Source organism: Aedes albopictus, chromosome 1 (genome assembly GCF_035046485.1).
Source record: "Aedes albopictus strain Foshan chromosome 1, AalbF5, whole genome shotgun sequence".
NCBI classification, from domain to species: Eukaryota; Metazoa; Arthropoda; class Insecta; order Diptera; family Culicidae; genus Aedes; species Aedes albopictus.
This window is the reverse complement of record NC_085136.1, coordinates 71,057,553-71,073,590: the sequence shown is the minus strand read 5'-3', so window position 1 is coordinate 71,073,590 and position 16,038 is coordinate 71,057,553. Positions and strand designations below refer to the sequence as shown.

At 38.3% G+C, this 16,038-nt stretch overlaps 1 protein-coding gene across 4 annotated transcripts in view; it reads right to left on the bottom strand.

Annotated features, from left to right (window-relative positions):
* LOC109432609 (proto-oncogene tyrosine-protein kinase ROS) overlaps positions 1-9,507 on the bottom strand; it is a 94,215-nt gene extending 84,708 nt beyond the window's left edge. For all 4 annotated transcript variants that reach the window (XM_029877454.2, XM_029877451.2, XM_029877453.2 and 1 more), the window contains exon 1: positions 8,474-9,507. In XM_029877454.2, the coding sequence (XP_029733314.1) occupies positions 8,474-8,659 (186 nt within the window). In that variant the 5' untranslated portion in view covers positions 8,660-9,507. The remainder of the gene's footprint in view (positions 1-8,473) is intronic.
* Positions 9,508-16,038: the final 6,531 nt, after the last annotated feature.

Below are 16,038 nucleotides of genomic sequence, written 5' to 3'. Positions count from 1 at the left end.
GGGAAGGAGTAAGGAAGTGATGATTGCAATCGTTTGTATCCACATCTGGCCGAATATACCTCTGCGCCAGCACAAATTCATGCGGATGTTGGAGTGTTGGTGGGAATTGGTTGGCAGAAGGTTCACACATTGGTGTGTGGATACCAGGGGAAGGTGATAGAATTGTGTGTTTTTATTATTTTGAAGATGTGCGGCACAGTTCGCTTGATTGCATAACTTGTAGGCGTTTTCTAATAGGATTGTGACACTGTGCTGTGAAAGTTTGGAAGGAAGGGAAACGGCTTTTTCAACCCGTTTCTGTTCTAGCGACGGCTATGAACATGTTTATATACATGAGTTGTATATGTTGAGAGCAGAGAGAAAGTATATAGAAAGATACAAAGTAGGAGGAAAGGGACGGGCCAGGGATTGAACCCAGGACCTTCTGCATATAAATCAGAAGCGGTAGCCACTAGACCACCAAGCCCGTCTATCATCCGAAGAAAGCTCTAAAAGGGCCATTAACTCATTTTTGCCCAAAATGCAGATGGGACTGACTTGCGATTCATGGCAGTGTACGCCAGTGAAAATTGGTGTGTATCAGTGGAGAATACTAAAAAGAAGAAAAGAAATTAAAAAAGAAAGAGGAGACCACCCAGACAACCAATTTGCACGTATAATTAAGTCTATGACCGTGTTTTACGCGGTCTCTTATACGAGCTTAAGATACTGCAAAAATGCCTTATGCGTACAAAATATGATTTGAAGCGATATCTTATGCGACTTATGATGTGCACTATTGCGATATAGTGTGGTAAAATTTGGCCAATGGATTTTAAGATTGATTAGAAACCCTATTTCAAAAGCACTTTTCGGCGAACCTCATCAATTGAGTCGCCTTGCCGCCACTTTTGCACAAACTACCTCATTTTTATGCAACCTTACGCTGTCATCATTACAAAAAAGAAAGAGAGCGAAGATGAAAAGTGAATGAGCCAGTCAAAAAAGTACGTGGCATTCTGTCACTGTTGTGGGCCTGTGGATTACAATAATTTATGTTGACTTATCAGGGCTACCTTGCCATTATTCAAACATTTTAATGTGATGTTACTTGTTTACCGTTTTTACCAGTGTTCTTTGTATAATATAATCAATTTGGATATAAGTCGCATAACATTTTTTTTTTCTTTTATCGCCTTGGGAACCCATTCGTTCTATTTCACTAAAAAGTGGTTACAATTTGCGATAGGGGCCGAGACAAGATAAATTTAATACGTCTCCCACTTCTGCTTCGGTATATTATTGACAAAATGTGTGATACTTTATTTCCTGTGCAGTTATGGTAAAATCAGAGCTAGGTGGGCAAGGTTTCCCGATTTCAGAGCCCCTTCACTGGTACATTCCCATGTAATTTTAGGAATACATATTGAAAAAGTCTGTAAGGATATTTCCGAAAGAATCGCTGAAAAATCAGAGAATATTTAAAAAAAAAATCTGAAGAAAATTCTAAATGAATTCCTGAAAGAATTTCTGGAGGAAAAGTAGAAATATTTCAATAATCCATTGATGATTTTTTCTGAAGAAATTTCTGGAGGAATACTCGAAGAAACACCTGGAAACCCCTAGTGAAATACCTATCAAAACCCCTTGAGATATTTTTGAAAAAAAAAACAAAAATCCCAAAGAAATCCTCTAATTAAAATTCCTAATTTTTTTTTTTAAGAATTTGAGGAGGAATCCATAGAGAAATTCCTAGAGATACACATGGAAAAAATTCTGGAGGAATTTCGGAGCAAATACTATGAGGAATACCCAGCGGAATTTCTGATTGAATCTTTGTGTAATTTTCTGCAGTAATCTCTGCAAGAATGTCTTCCACCCTTCCCGTAAGAATCCGTAAAACATTCTCTAAAAAAATCTGTAGGAAAAATTCTGAAGGAATCTTTGGAGCATTTTCTATGTCTTTCTTAAGAAATCCTTGGAGCAATTTCTGGAAGGGAAATGTCTTGAAGAAATATCTAAAGGAATGTGAAGAAATCTCGAAAATTTCCTTAGTAATCTTCTGTAGAATTTCTAAAGCAATCCTTGGACAAAATTCTTTCGGAAGCCTCTGAGTTCTGAATTTTTGAAATTTAATGTAGTTATCCGTGAATCATTATCAAAAAAAAATCCATGGAGTGATTTTGAGAAAACATTTTTGTTTCGTAGAAAATCAAAATTTTTATATTTTTGACTGATATTTAGGACTGTTTTGTATAGGGAATCGCGCCACTTGGGCGGTGGCTTCTATTGTCGTCTGTTTTCCACTATAACTCAGTCAAATTTGAACCAATTGACACAACTTTTGGAATGTGGTGAGATAGGTATAGTATCTACCCGTGTACAACATTTCAAGTCAATTGGTTCAAAATTGACTGAGTTATAGTGGAAAACAGACGAATATAGAAGCCACCGCCCAAGTAGCGCGATACCCTATCTCAAAATGGTTTTTGGTGTATTTTAAAGTGTATTTACATTTTTTTAAATCATTGAAAAATTGATGTTTTAGTCACCTTTTAGAAGTCATTGTTTATTTTGTATTAAATCGCTACAATTAACATATTTTAATTTTTTCCTGAATCATTCTTCCCTAGTTTAATAGTTTAAGGGAATCGAATACACTCTTAAATTATTTTCCTTAAAATTACACGAAAAATAAAATTTTCAATGAAAAAAAAATTAAAATAAAATTGTTTCAACAATAATCATAAAATCTCAAAATGTTTTTATCTCAAAAAAGTCGTACCCTAAATAGGCTTCCAGGAAAAATATAAAAGTGTGGGGATGTTCAAAAATAAAAATTAGAAAAGGGAGCATCCATTAAGTACGTCACGCTAAAATTGGGAATTTTCAACCCCCCCTCCCCCCTTCGTACAGGTTTTTCCTATACTTAATACATTGCTTGTCACACTTTCACAAACCCCCCCTCCCCCCTAAGACCGTGACGTACTTAATGGATGGCCCCAAAGTTAAAAACTGAAATTCACGAAATCAAGAATTAAAAAGAATAATTTTCCAAAACATGTTTAAATCGATTTTAGATGACGAAAAATGATGTTTAGATCAAAATAAAAAATTTGGGTATTAGAGGGTTAATGCTTCGAAAAATTTCTGGAAAATTGCTCTCTGAAAAAAATGAGAAGAAATTTGTAGTTGATTTTTTGGAACAACTATGCAAGAATTTTTGAAAGAAATTCTTCCAAAACTATGCAACATTTTTGGAAGTAGTTCGTGCCAGACTTTCTTAAGGATTTTTTAGAGAGATTTCTGGAGGACATTCGAAAGTCTAAAGAAATCCCTAGAAGATTTTGTTCAAGAATTTCTGAGCAAATTTCTTTAGGATTTGTTGAATGGATTTTTTAAAGTATATCTACGAGAAGTTATCAAAGGAGTCCTGAAAGATTATTTTCAAGAATCTCTTGGAGATTTTTTTTCTAGGAACTCGTGAAATTTTTTTTTAATGAATCCTAGGATAAATTTCAGCAAGGTTCCATGAAAGAATTATTGAAAAATCTGTAGAAGTTCTATCTAAGTAATCCTTGGAGAAGTTCATAAAGAAATCTCTGGAGGAAAATGTGGAGATATATCTGATGATTTTTTTCATCGAATTCATAATAAAAGCCATGGAAGATTTTCTGAAAAAATCCCTCGAAAAAAAAATGTTGTGAAATCCCTAGGACAGTTTCTATAAGAATTCCTGCAGAAAATTTCCAAATGGATCTCACATTTTTTTTAAATAGTATCTGGAGGTATTTTTTAAGATATCCCAGGAAGTTATTCTGACAGAAATTCAAATTTTCGAAAAAAAAATCTTGAGCAATTTCTTAAGCAAACCCCGGAGAATGTTTTGAAATAAATCCTTAGAAGATCGTTAGAGAGAATGCTCAGAGGATGTTCCAAAGGATTTTTCGGGAAAATAAAAAAAAAGGTTAATCTTTGGAGGATTTTCTGAACAAATACCTGGAGGAATTTCTGCAGAAACTTATACACAACTTTCTCACACAACTCTTTGTGAAACTGGAGAAATTATCCCTTGTGGAATTTCTGGAGAATTTGGTAGTTGTTGTGGGAATCTCTGGTGAAATTTTTGGAAGAAACTATTGGAGAAACCTTTGGAGGAAGTTCCAGAGTGAATTTTCTAAATAAATTTCAAAATACATCAACGAAAAGATCCCAGAATAAATAAAGTAATATCCAAAGAAACCGCTAGAGAAATAAAAGCAATATTTTTTGAAAAAGTTTCTGGAAAAATTGCTGAATTTCTAAAGGACAACCCCTGAGGAATTTCTGGAACAACCTCCGAATCTTTAAATTTCATATCGCGCAAACCCGAGGAGAAATATCTCAGAATTTGAGTAAAAATCCAGAAGAATTTTCGAAGAAATCTCAAAGAAAAACGCTTGCCAAAATTCTGACAATATTTTTGGAAGAATTCCCTTGGAAATGTGGGTAGAAATAAATAGAGGAATACAACAATGAACTTATGTAGCAATCCCTGAAGAAATTCCCTAGAGAATCCCTTAAGAAATCCTTAAGAAATTCAGGAAGAAATGTCCGGAGGAATCCCGTGTATCAGTTTGACGATAAATCTATTGATAAATTTCTTGAGAAGCTCTTGAAGAAGTGCCCAGGAAAATTTACGGAGGAATTCCTGAAAGAATCTGTGGAGGAATCCCTGGAGATTTTTTCAAAGAAATCCATTAACAGGAAGGTATTTTGAAGGGGTACTAAGAGGATTCTTTAGAGGAATTCTCATAAAAAAATTCTTTCTGTAAACATACCGGAAATTTTTTGATAAAACCTCCAATAATCCACAAAAGAATTTCTGGCAATGATGCTGTAGGCAATCCAGGAAAGTTTTTATGATATTTAAAGGAAAACTCTTGCATAACTCGTACAAGGAATTCCAGTTAAAATGTACGTTTTGTGATAGTTACAGAAAAAATTGGTTAAATAATAATGCATGCAGGGGCTATCCCGGAATAATTCTTAATTAGTCAAGTTATTTCCTAGGGGCGTAGCAGCATACTGAGCGCTGATATTTTGAACTTTTGATTTTACCATGAAAGCACTGCTGAAAAAGTTGTTTCAATGAAGAAAGTGTGCCGTTTAAACGCTCTTTCGCTCGAGTGTAGAATTAGCATTAGATGAAATACAGATAAATAAAAATTAAAAAACAAACTCTTTCCCTTAGGTTCAAGTTGATGTTTTTTTTTCACAACACGTAGTGGCAAAAACGATCTATTTTTGATGAAATATCTAATATGTGGTCAAAATTGACCCGATTTTTAACTTTCTGCCAAACTAACTTGTAATCATTCGAGACTAAATCTTATTTTTGAAATTTATAAAAAAAACTATAGATTTTTCTTTTTTTTTTGTTTGTTTTGTCAAATAACAATTTCGCATCAAATCATAACACATCTCGAATCCACGAGTGGAAGAAGGAGCCACAAGCAAGGTCCCAAGTTACATGTCAAGTTTCATAATGCTCTATTAGCAGATTCTATGAACATTTTTTTGAAACTGCCAATACCATATACAGGGAATGGCCAAAATGTTTGGGATAGGCAACTTTTTTTTCTCTCACAAAAAAGTTCAACATGCAATAACTTTTCATAGAGCGCATCAAAAAATCTGAAATTTTGACTGTTTGTCAACCTATTATATGTGCATCATTGGCACAAATTTGGGCTCGATTGATTAATGTTTCGCAAAGTTAGAACCGTTTGTGTAAAACACTATTTTTTAAACAACTCATTTTTGAGCTGTCATATCTCGGAGACCAGTGAACCGAATTAAATCAAATTTTAAACGTACACTAACAATATGTAAATGCTTCACAACTCTTAAAACATAGGTACTTTTTAAACGTTGAAAAAAGTTATCATGGATTGACGCTTTTTGGATTCTTCTCGAAAAAATGTAATTTTTTAACATCAATGTCAATAAATTTTAGTGTTGATATCCAAAGATTTTCCACTTCTGTTCTCAAGTTATCTCTTATCATTTTGTTATCTAAACATTTTGGCCATCCCCTGTATATGGAGTATCCCTGACGAAATCTCTGAAAGAATGTTTGCAGAAATACCTAAAAGAATTTCTGTTGACATTATTTTGGGAATCCCTGGAAGAACCCTCGATAAAAGCACTGAACAATCACTGGAGGAACCTCTCCCAGGAGAAATTCCCGGAGGAATGTCTGAAGAAACTCATAGAGGAATTCAAGAAAAATTCTCTGGGGCAATCCATGATGGAATCATCGAAGGAAGCTTTGGAAAAAAATCTTGGAGGAGTTCGTCTATGCATTCTTGCAGAAGTATCTGTAAAAGTTTGTGAAGGATTTGTGGGAGGAATTCTTGAAGCATTTCTTGTTACATACCCTGAAACAATAACTATTGGAAGCCTGTAAGATGCTCTTGGTAGAATTCACGAAGGAGAAACTCATGGAGAAGTCCCTTGAGGAATTTCTGAAACAGAAGTTCTTGGATAAATGCCTTAAGGAATTTTTGAAGGTGGTCTTGAAAGAATTCGTAGAGAAATCCCAAGCACGGCCTCCCTACCCCCTCTGGCTACGCCCATGTCCATGTCTACTATTGGAAGCAGCTCTTGTTAGTCAGCAAAAGAGAAAGGTCACAAGATGTGGCTGCACATTGTGTTATGAATTAAAGGTATAATCTAAAACAATACTTCCTCAAAAGTTACGTGTTTGTTTGTGAGCTTATTTCCGAGGATTTTAACCTTTAATGGGTCATTCATAATCATCGCGGCAATTTTGGATCAACTTTTGAAGTGATGAGCCTGACAAAGTGTGTCGTTTAAACACACAACAAATCCCATACTTTGTTTTTTAATAACGTGGAACGAGCTCACCAATAAAAATCTATCATTATGTCCACCGGAAAAATCAAACACAAAAGAAACTGAGCGGCACTTCTCACTGCCTAGCATCGTTGCCTTCGACAACCACAGGTCTCAATCACATCTGCGGAACACTTAAAGATTCTATAGTGGAAACTCATATTCAAAACTTATTTTCGACGAAATTCATTTCAAAAGGAAGATGTAGAGTGTTTTCCGGAGATTTTTTTTTTTTTTTTTTTTTTTTTTTTTTTTTTTTAAAAAGACAATTACACCGTCTTCGACCTTTCGGCCACTACAGACTGAACATTACAACATTAGACAACGGACAACTCATATAACACCCAATGGCCCAGTGGAGAATTTTCCGTTTGACGAAAAGTTTTCCCCGACTGGAGCGGGAATCGAACCCACACTCCGAGGCTTACGAGACACTTAAACGACTGACGCCGCTAACCGCTCGGCCACGAAGCCCCAAGCTGAATGAAGTATAAAAGCAAAGCAATAATAAAGCTCATTTGCAGCATCTTCCTACTTAATTCAGAAGAGACTAAATTGTCCCGTATGCTTTCTCGACGTAAGTTCTTAGAAAAGAAACACATGATTTCAGGAAAAGTCAGTCACCTTTCCAAGAAAGTCCAAGCTCTTGGATCACAATGCCTAGCATTTAACATGCAAAATTAACATCGCAGCAAAAAAGAAACGCCAGTGCCAACACAAATCTCATCTTTTCCACACTGCACACACAATCAACCTCCTCCTCAAAACAAGGAACTTTCTTCCCCGTGCAATTGCAAATTAAGCGCCATCATCAGCCGCGGCTGCAGCTGCAGCTTCCCTCCTGATGCTCCCACAGCTTTGTAATGGTGCATCACTTACACCCGGTCCCCGTAGATAGGTTGTCAGTTGGTAATCCTTATCAAACCTTGCCTTTTTCCTCTAGCTAGACACATGACAACGAAACGGTGCGATTAACGGTCGGGACTACACTGGACGAAAATCTGCTTAAGATTCTGAAATGGCTCCCACTCAAATGAAACTTACAAATTACAGAAATAATCTAGTATTAAACATGATTCGTTGCTGAATTTGATCAAAGTCAAATAGGATCCAACCAATAAGTGACTAGATTTCATTGAGGAAATGTGCAAATGAGTTCTTGAGTTTCCAGAGTGACATTTTTCTTCAGTGTAAGAAAAATTAAACTTCATATATGATGACAATATAAAAATCTAATATCGCCGATTCAATAGAAGAACTGTGTAGAACATATTCAACCAAGTGTAGCTCAACAACACCTAATTACAACGATTAACTTTTATTCGGGATCGCAACTGTTTGTTTTCGTTGATTGCCTGTGAAGCGTCTTCGAACTCTCTGATTGAGCAGTGTATGTTTTTTAATAATATATATTTAGTTCACCATTATCTGCTCAAAACCCAAGTGTGCAGCAAGTGCTGTGAGAATTTTCTTTTTCAACTAACGAACGAACGAACGATCGGCGGGCAGAGCTCCCGCTTATCACCCTTATCACCTTCTTCGGAGTCTCGGGTTCAACCTAAGGGGACTTCAACGAGCCATTGGGCGAACTAACCTGATCCGGACATCGATGAATACACTGCTGCTCGAACTCCTTGGTCGCGACGAGGTAGTCATCCTCCAGTTCCACTTCCGTTAGGGCTTCCACTTGGTCTGGACTTGCAAGTCCCACTACAATCAACGCGATCAGTACCACTGGACAGTAACCCCCCTTGCTGGGATCGCCCAAAATCCGTTGCATTTTTCGAATCTTCTCACTTCTGACGACTCGAACACTCGTTGACTCCTTTCAATCTTATTTTTGTTATTCACAGATCACGATCATCATGTTTCACCTGTTTCGATCATAATCTTTCACACACTTGTAGTTGTTGGGAGGATCACCTTACACTCGTAGATCGATCACCACAAAATCTTTTCTCACCGTCTGACCGAAGACCACGGTGACCACGGCTGGGAACTCGGATTGCACTGACCCCTTCCAAATCTCTTCATGCTTCCGCCTTATGATCCACCTCGTGATCGATCGACTTTCTCGGTCTGGAAACCACAAAATCTCCCGATTACCACGCCACTTCGATCCTCACTCGTCGCTGTTTCAAATGCGTGTAACTTAATCCTTTCGTCTTCGACCTTCCAAAAAAGTCGATCCCGTGTCGTCGGTTTTCTATTCTTCTGTTAATACTTCCTTCTTATCTCTCCACTTGATCCACACTCAGCACACACACGCTCGGAAGTCTCGATCTCGAACGACTTAATCCCACGGCGGTCAAACTACAACTGACGGTCCGATCGAACTCTGCTGCATCGAGTATCACGCGCCCTCGAGACTTTTCAAAATTTCACTCACGCGCAATCTACGACGAACGACGAAGGAAGGATCGCGCGCGATCGTCGCTAGTTCCACCGTTTCAGACCTAGATGGCGCACTAACGCGCAGCGGACTCCCTAACCCTTTGATGTGAAGCCCAAGCAAACAAACGCGCACAACCACGCAGAACAAGTGCCGATGCACGACTGAACTCAGTAGATTTGCTTTCCCCTATTCAGTTGATCCGGCTAACTGACTTTATGGCTATCATTAGTCGTCGTTGGTTCGGTTGGACGGTCGATCGATGGTGGCGCAGGGCTGAGCTGAACTGAGCTAAATGAGTGACTTTTTTCTCCCTCGCCTTCGTCGTCGTCATCGTCGACCCCAGTCAACAAGTCGGTTCATTCTTTATTGGACCGTAAGCTACTTAACCGGGGGAATCGACGGTAGAATGCGCCTTCTGATGGTCAGCTCTGAAGTTGTTGGGTTGAAATGCGACGGTCGTAAACTTTCAAATGCGCCGGGTGCTATACCTTCTCCAATACGCTTGCAAATCATCGCGATAAGGATTGATGCATACATTAAGGCGTTAAACGCCCGTCACTCTGAGAATAAAAGTGCGCATTTGTAAGGTTCTGTTGATCTGTTTTGATGCAGGTGCGACCAGTGCTGTTGAATGTCATGACCATCAAGTGATTTTGACAGCTGGAAATGACATGAAAATGCAATTATGTTGACATGGCATTTTCCATCCATTGGATGGAGCATTTTGTCCCAACTTCCTCCTCATTGTTCGGCGCAGGGTTCTGGTTGAGTGTCACGGGCAACCAACCGTCCGTCCGACCACCGCACCGATCGGATCGACCGGTGGTCAACATGTGCACGCCGGCGGAATGGATTGATGAATGAATTCGAACGAACAGAAGCGGGAGAGACGAGAGAAAACTGGGAAGGAAAACCGGCGCGCACTACGTAGTCGTTTGCTGTGGATGGAGCGGAAAACGATCGCGAGTTTGTGTTACTCATTTTTTCTTTACTTTTTTGCGAAGACAGTAGGGAAGACGAGAAAATGCAGTAGCTGCCGCCACGCCGCCGTGTCGGAGCAACAAGTGATCGTGCGTGAAATGATGATAGATGGTGGAGGATGGTGATCACTTGTTCTGTTCGCACAGTGCAGTGGGTGTTGTGACACGGGAGAGGATTACGTGATCCATCAGCTGATAAGATTTTTTTCAGTTGTGCCAAAATCTCGAGATGGATTCTAGCAAAATCCTGAGCAGAATTCTAGCAGTATCCAGAGCAGGATTCGAGCAGAATCCAAAGCTGGATTCTAGTAGAATCCTGAGCAGGATTCTAGTTGAATCCTAAGCAGGATTCGAAAAGAATCCTGAATATGTTTCGAGCAGAATCCTGAGCAGGATTCTAGCATAATCCTGAGTAGGATTCTAGCAAAATCCTGAATAGGATTCTAGCAGAATCCTAAGTGGGATTCTAGCATAATCCTTAGTGGGATTCTAGCAGAATCCTGAGCAGGATTCTAGCAGAATCCTGGGCAGGCTTCTATCAGAGCCCTGGGCAGGATTCCAGCAGAATCCTGAGCAGGATTCCAGCAGAATGCTGAGCAGGATTCCAGCAGAATCCTGAGCAGGATTCCAGCAGAATCCTGAGCAGGATTCCAGCAGAATCCTGAGTAGTATTCTAGCAGAATCCTGAGTAGGATTCTAGCAGAATCCTGAGTAGGATTCTAGCAGAATCCTTAGTAAGATTCTAGCAGAATCCTTAGTAGGATTCTAGCAGAATCCTGAATAGGATTCTAGCAGAATCCTAAGTGGGATTCTAGCAGAATCCTAAGTGGGATTCTAGCAGAATCCTTAGTGGGATTCTAGCAGAATCCTGAGCAGGATTCTAGCAGAATCCTGGGCAGGCTTCTATCAGAGCCCTGGGCAGGATTCCAGCAGAATCCTGAGAAGGATTCCAGCAGAATGCTGAGCAGGATTCCAGCAGAATCCTGAGCAGGATTCGAGCAGAATCCTGAGCAGGATTCCAGCAGAATCCTGAGTAGTATTCTAGCAGAATCCTGAGTAGGATTCTAGCAGAATCCTGAGTAGGATTCTAGCAGAATCCTTAGTAAGATTCTAGCAGAATCCTTAGTAGGATTCTAGCAGAATCCTGAATAGGATTCTAGCAGAATCCTAAGTGGGATTCTAGCAGAATCCTTAGTGGGATTCTAGCAGAATCCTGAGCAGGATTCTAGCAGAATCCTGGGCAGGCTTCTATCAGAGCCCTGGGCAGGATTCCAGCAGAATCCTGAGCAGGATTCCAGCAGAATCCTGAGCAGGATTCCAGCAGAATCCTGAGTAGGATTCTAGCAGAATCCTGAGTGGGATTCTAGCAGAATCCTGAGTAGGATTCTAGCAGAATCCTTAGTAAGATTCTAGCAGAATCCTTAGTAGGATTCTAGCAGAATCCTGAATAGGATTCTAGCAGAATCCTAAGTGGGATTCTAGCAGAATCCTTAGTGGGATTCTAGCAGAATCCTGAGCAGGATTCTAGCAGAATCCTGGGCAGGCTTCTATCAGAGCCCTGGGCAGGATTCCAGCAGAATCCTGAGCAGGATTCCAGCAGAATCCTGAGAAGGATTCCAGCAGAATCCTGAGCAGGATTCCAGCAGAATCCTGAGCAGGATTCCAGCAGAATCCCGAGCAGGATTCCAGCAGAATCCTGAGCAGGATTCCAGCAGAATCCTGAGCAGGATTCTAGCAGAATCCTGAGCAGGATTCTAGCAGAATCCTGAGCAGGATTCTAGCAGAATCCTGAGCAGGATTCTAGCAGAATCCTGAGCAGGATTCTAGCAGAATCCTGAGCAGGATTCTAACAGAATCCTGAGCAGGATTCGACTAGAATCCTGAGCAGGATTTGACTAGAATTCTGAGCAGATTTCGACAAGAATCCTGAGCAGGATTCGACCAGAATCCTGAGCAGGATTCGACCAGAATCCTGAGCAGGATTCGACCAGAATCCTGAGCAGGATTCGACCAGAATCCTGAGCAGGATTCGACCAGAATCCTGAGCAGGATTCGACCAAAATCCTGAGCAGGATTCGACTAGAATCCTGAGCAGGATTCGACTAGAATCCTGAGCAGGATTCGACTAGAATCCTGAACAGGATTCGACTAGACTGAACAGGATCTTGAGCAGGATCGGAGTAGAATCCCGGGCAGGATTTTAGAAGAATTCTCAGCAGGATTCTAGCAGAATCCTGAGCAGGATTCTAATTTATTGTGCAACTTATGGATGATATTTCATATTTTGATCCCTGTAGGAATATCTGATCGAATTCCTGAGGCAATCTCTGAAAAAAAAAATTCTCGAGATGTTTCTGACGGAATTTCAGAGCAAAAACCGTTGTAGGATTTTTTGCAAAAATGCTCATATCAGGAGGAGTCGTGAACAATTTCTGAAGGAATCCCTGAAAGTATTTCTAAAAAAATCCTAGAGAAAATTATGAAAAAATCCTGGAAAGATTTTTGAAAAATTTCTTGATGATATTCCTGAAAACATGCTTAAGGCGTAACTGGAAGCATTTCCTCACTTTTTGTATTTTTTTATTTTTTATTAATTAACGAAGCAATATTTTCAAAATCGGTTTTCGTACACATGTAGAGTATGGATCAAGGTATCTTCTAATTTTTTTTTGTGGTGGAAAATGTTTTTCGTTTTCGCAGAAACCATTTTTAAACAAAATTTCACAAAAAAATGGTTTCTGCAAAAATGGAAAACATTTTCCATCACAAAAAAAAATCAGAAGATATGTACCTTGATCCATACTCTACATGTGTACGAAAACGGATTTTGAAAATAGTGCTTCGTTATTTATTAAAAAATCATAAACGATAAAAATGAGGAAATGCTTCCAGTTTCGCCTTAAGTTGCAAAGGATAACCCTCTGAAGTTAATTCAGGTGTTTCCAAATTTGGAGGAGTTTTCTAAGAAATTTCCCAATGAAAATTTCGGAAGAACTTGAAATGGAGCAGAAGTTTGCAATTTTCAATTATTTATGGGTAACATTGCACATTTTCATGGAACATATGTTCATTCTTTATGGAGCGCTTTTTGATTTTCTATGGAGCATTTGCAATTTTTTATGGTTGCAATAACCTTTTGCCAAATATAAGAGAACCTCGAAATTTTATCCATCCTGATATTGGAGTTTTCCCATTTTTTGTGATTTCGCTTGTGCAAGCATTTAAAAAACTTTGTGATATTGGGACCAGTAATTCTTTCACAGACTCGGGATTTCTTCGGAAATTTAGTCAAGGCTTACCCGTTGAAATTTATCAACAGAATCCTCAAAAAATTTGTCTTTATGAATTTTTATTTGGAGGTTATTTTGTTTTTCCAGGTATTAATTAAGATATTTTTCAAAAGATGCATAGATTACAAAGAATGCTTTGGAAATTTCCGACCGAGACAGGACAGTGGCAGCTAATGTTAAACTCTTATGCACAATAAAGTTGATTGGGTAGCTATTACGTCAGAGATTCTTTGAGAGAGATTTTTCCAGAAATTTATCGATGGATTCATTTAGAACGTCATAAATGGATATTTTCAGATATTCCTCCATGTGTTCCTGTTAAAAATTCCCAGGTTTCCCCAGAAAATTCTACTGTTTGTTTTCCAGGAAGTACTCCCCAAGGAATAAAAAAAAACCCCCTTCGGCGAGATTTTTCTGAGAATTCTTCCAGGGATTCCAGAGAAAAAAATAATTTCTTTTAGAATTTTACCAAAAAATACCCCAGAAGGTAATTTAAGAACTGCATATAAAAGCTTACACGAATCCCTCCCGAAATTGCTCCATGGATTCCTGTATATTCATAGAAAATCCTCCAGGAATTTTATTCAAGAAGTCTTCTTTCTTTGTGAAAGTTCTTTTGAAACATTTTCCTTGGACTGCTTTAAAATTCCTCTAAAACTTTTTGTACAAGAAACTTGAGATATTTGTCAAAGAATTCTACGAATACTTCCAGGGATTTCCTCAGAAATTCTTTCATAGTTTCCGAAATCCGTACGAGAAGGAATTTTAAGAAACCATTCATAATTCAGATTTATTCAGAAATGTTCACAGCGAGAAAATAAAAAAATCAGAATTCCTCCAGAAACAACTTTAAGGACAAGGTATTTGGAGTACATTGCTCAAAATTTCTTACCATTTTTTAGAACCGTTGAACGGATTTGGAATAAAATGCATCACGCTGTTGACAACCACTGAACAATTAGCGTGATGCATTTTCATCCAAATCCGTTCAGCGGTTCTAAAAAACGGTGCTCTAGAAATTTTGAGCTATGTACTCCAAATACCTTGTCCTTAAGGATTTCTTTAGAAACTTTTTAACACTTATTTCAAAGCTTCCTTCAGATATTCGTTCAAGGATTGCATTAGAACTTTCTCTGGAGACATCTTCAGAATTTTGTTATAAAAATCCTCCATAAATGTGGCTAAGGATTTCTTTATGAAATATTCTATGGTTTCCCTTTCCAAACAGCTTCATGTTCAGGAATTCTGTCCTAAAATCTACTAAGATTTTTTTACAGAAACTCTTCCATAGATTACTTTAGAAATTCTTCTAGAGAGGTTGAAAACACCGTTTGGGATTTTTTATGCATTCCTTTGGAGTTTATCTCTCATTCCATTGATTTCTTCCCTTAGCTGTGTTTCAAGAGTTTTCCAGGGATATTGCCAGAAGCTTGTATAGACGAGTCTCAAGGAATTCTTTGTGAATAATGTCCACAGACGCTCAAGGAATACTTTCAGAAAATGCTCCAAAAATGTTATCAATGGATTTCTTCGGCAGTTAAAAAACCTCAATAAACTTTTCTAGGAATTTCGCCAAGGGTTTCTGCAGGAGTTTCTCCAAGTTTTTTTTTTATAAATTCCTCCTGAGGTTCTTTCAAGAATATCCCAGTTATCCCTCAAAAGATTCATAAAAGGAATTCCAGGATTTTTCCAGAAGTTTTCCCGGAAATTGCACAAAAATACTGGAATGAACTCCTCACGGAATGTACCTGGTAGATTGCCTGAAGGAATGTCCTAAAAACACCTGATGTTACCTTTGGAGATTCCTAAAAGAAATTCTTGAAAATCTTCTAAAGGGAATGCCGGACTAAACTTCTATTCTATTCTATTCTATTCTAGTGCTTGCACAGCCAGTGTTGAAAAGCATCCTGGAAATACCGGAATTTCTTCTGATATTTTCTTGTCATCATTAATATTTGTGGCATATCAGCGAGATGACACAAATATTAAAACGGCCAGGCCCACTGTGCAGACTAATGGGTTTGAAGACAATTCAAAAATTTACGGCAATCAGGTTATCCACTTATGAATAACATGATTGATGTATGTTTTTGAATTTGATAGTTGAAGAAACGGGGACAACCGTACCAACCGTTTCATTTTTAGGGGAATGAGTTTTGTACGTTGAATCGGTGGGAGTGGCGTGGCTAAGAAAGTTAAGTTGATAGGGAATGCCGGACTAAACTTCCTGAGAAAAAGTTCATGACATTATCTCTGGAGGAATTCCTGGAAAAACGCCTGGGAGAATACCAAAAGAAATTCCCAACTAGCAAATTATATCAAATTTATATCAGACTGTGTTATGATGTCAAAATATTTTTCTATAATTTAGTATGTAATAAACCAGATGCAAGATAATGTTAAAATAACAAAAAATGTAGCAAATACTACACTGGTCTAATCAATATAGTATATAGTATATATTGGGGTGGAAGCTCAGGTAAAATATTATCTC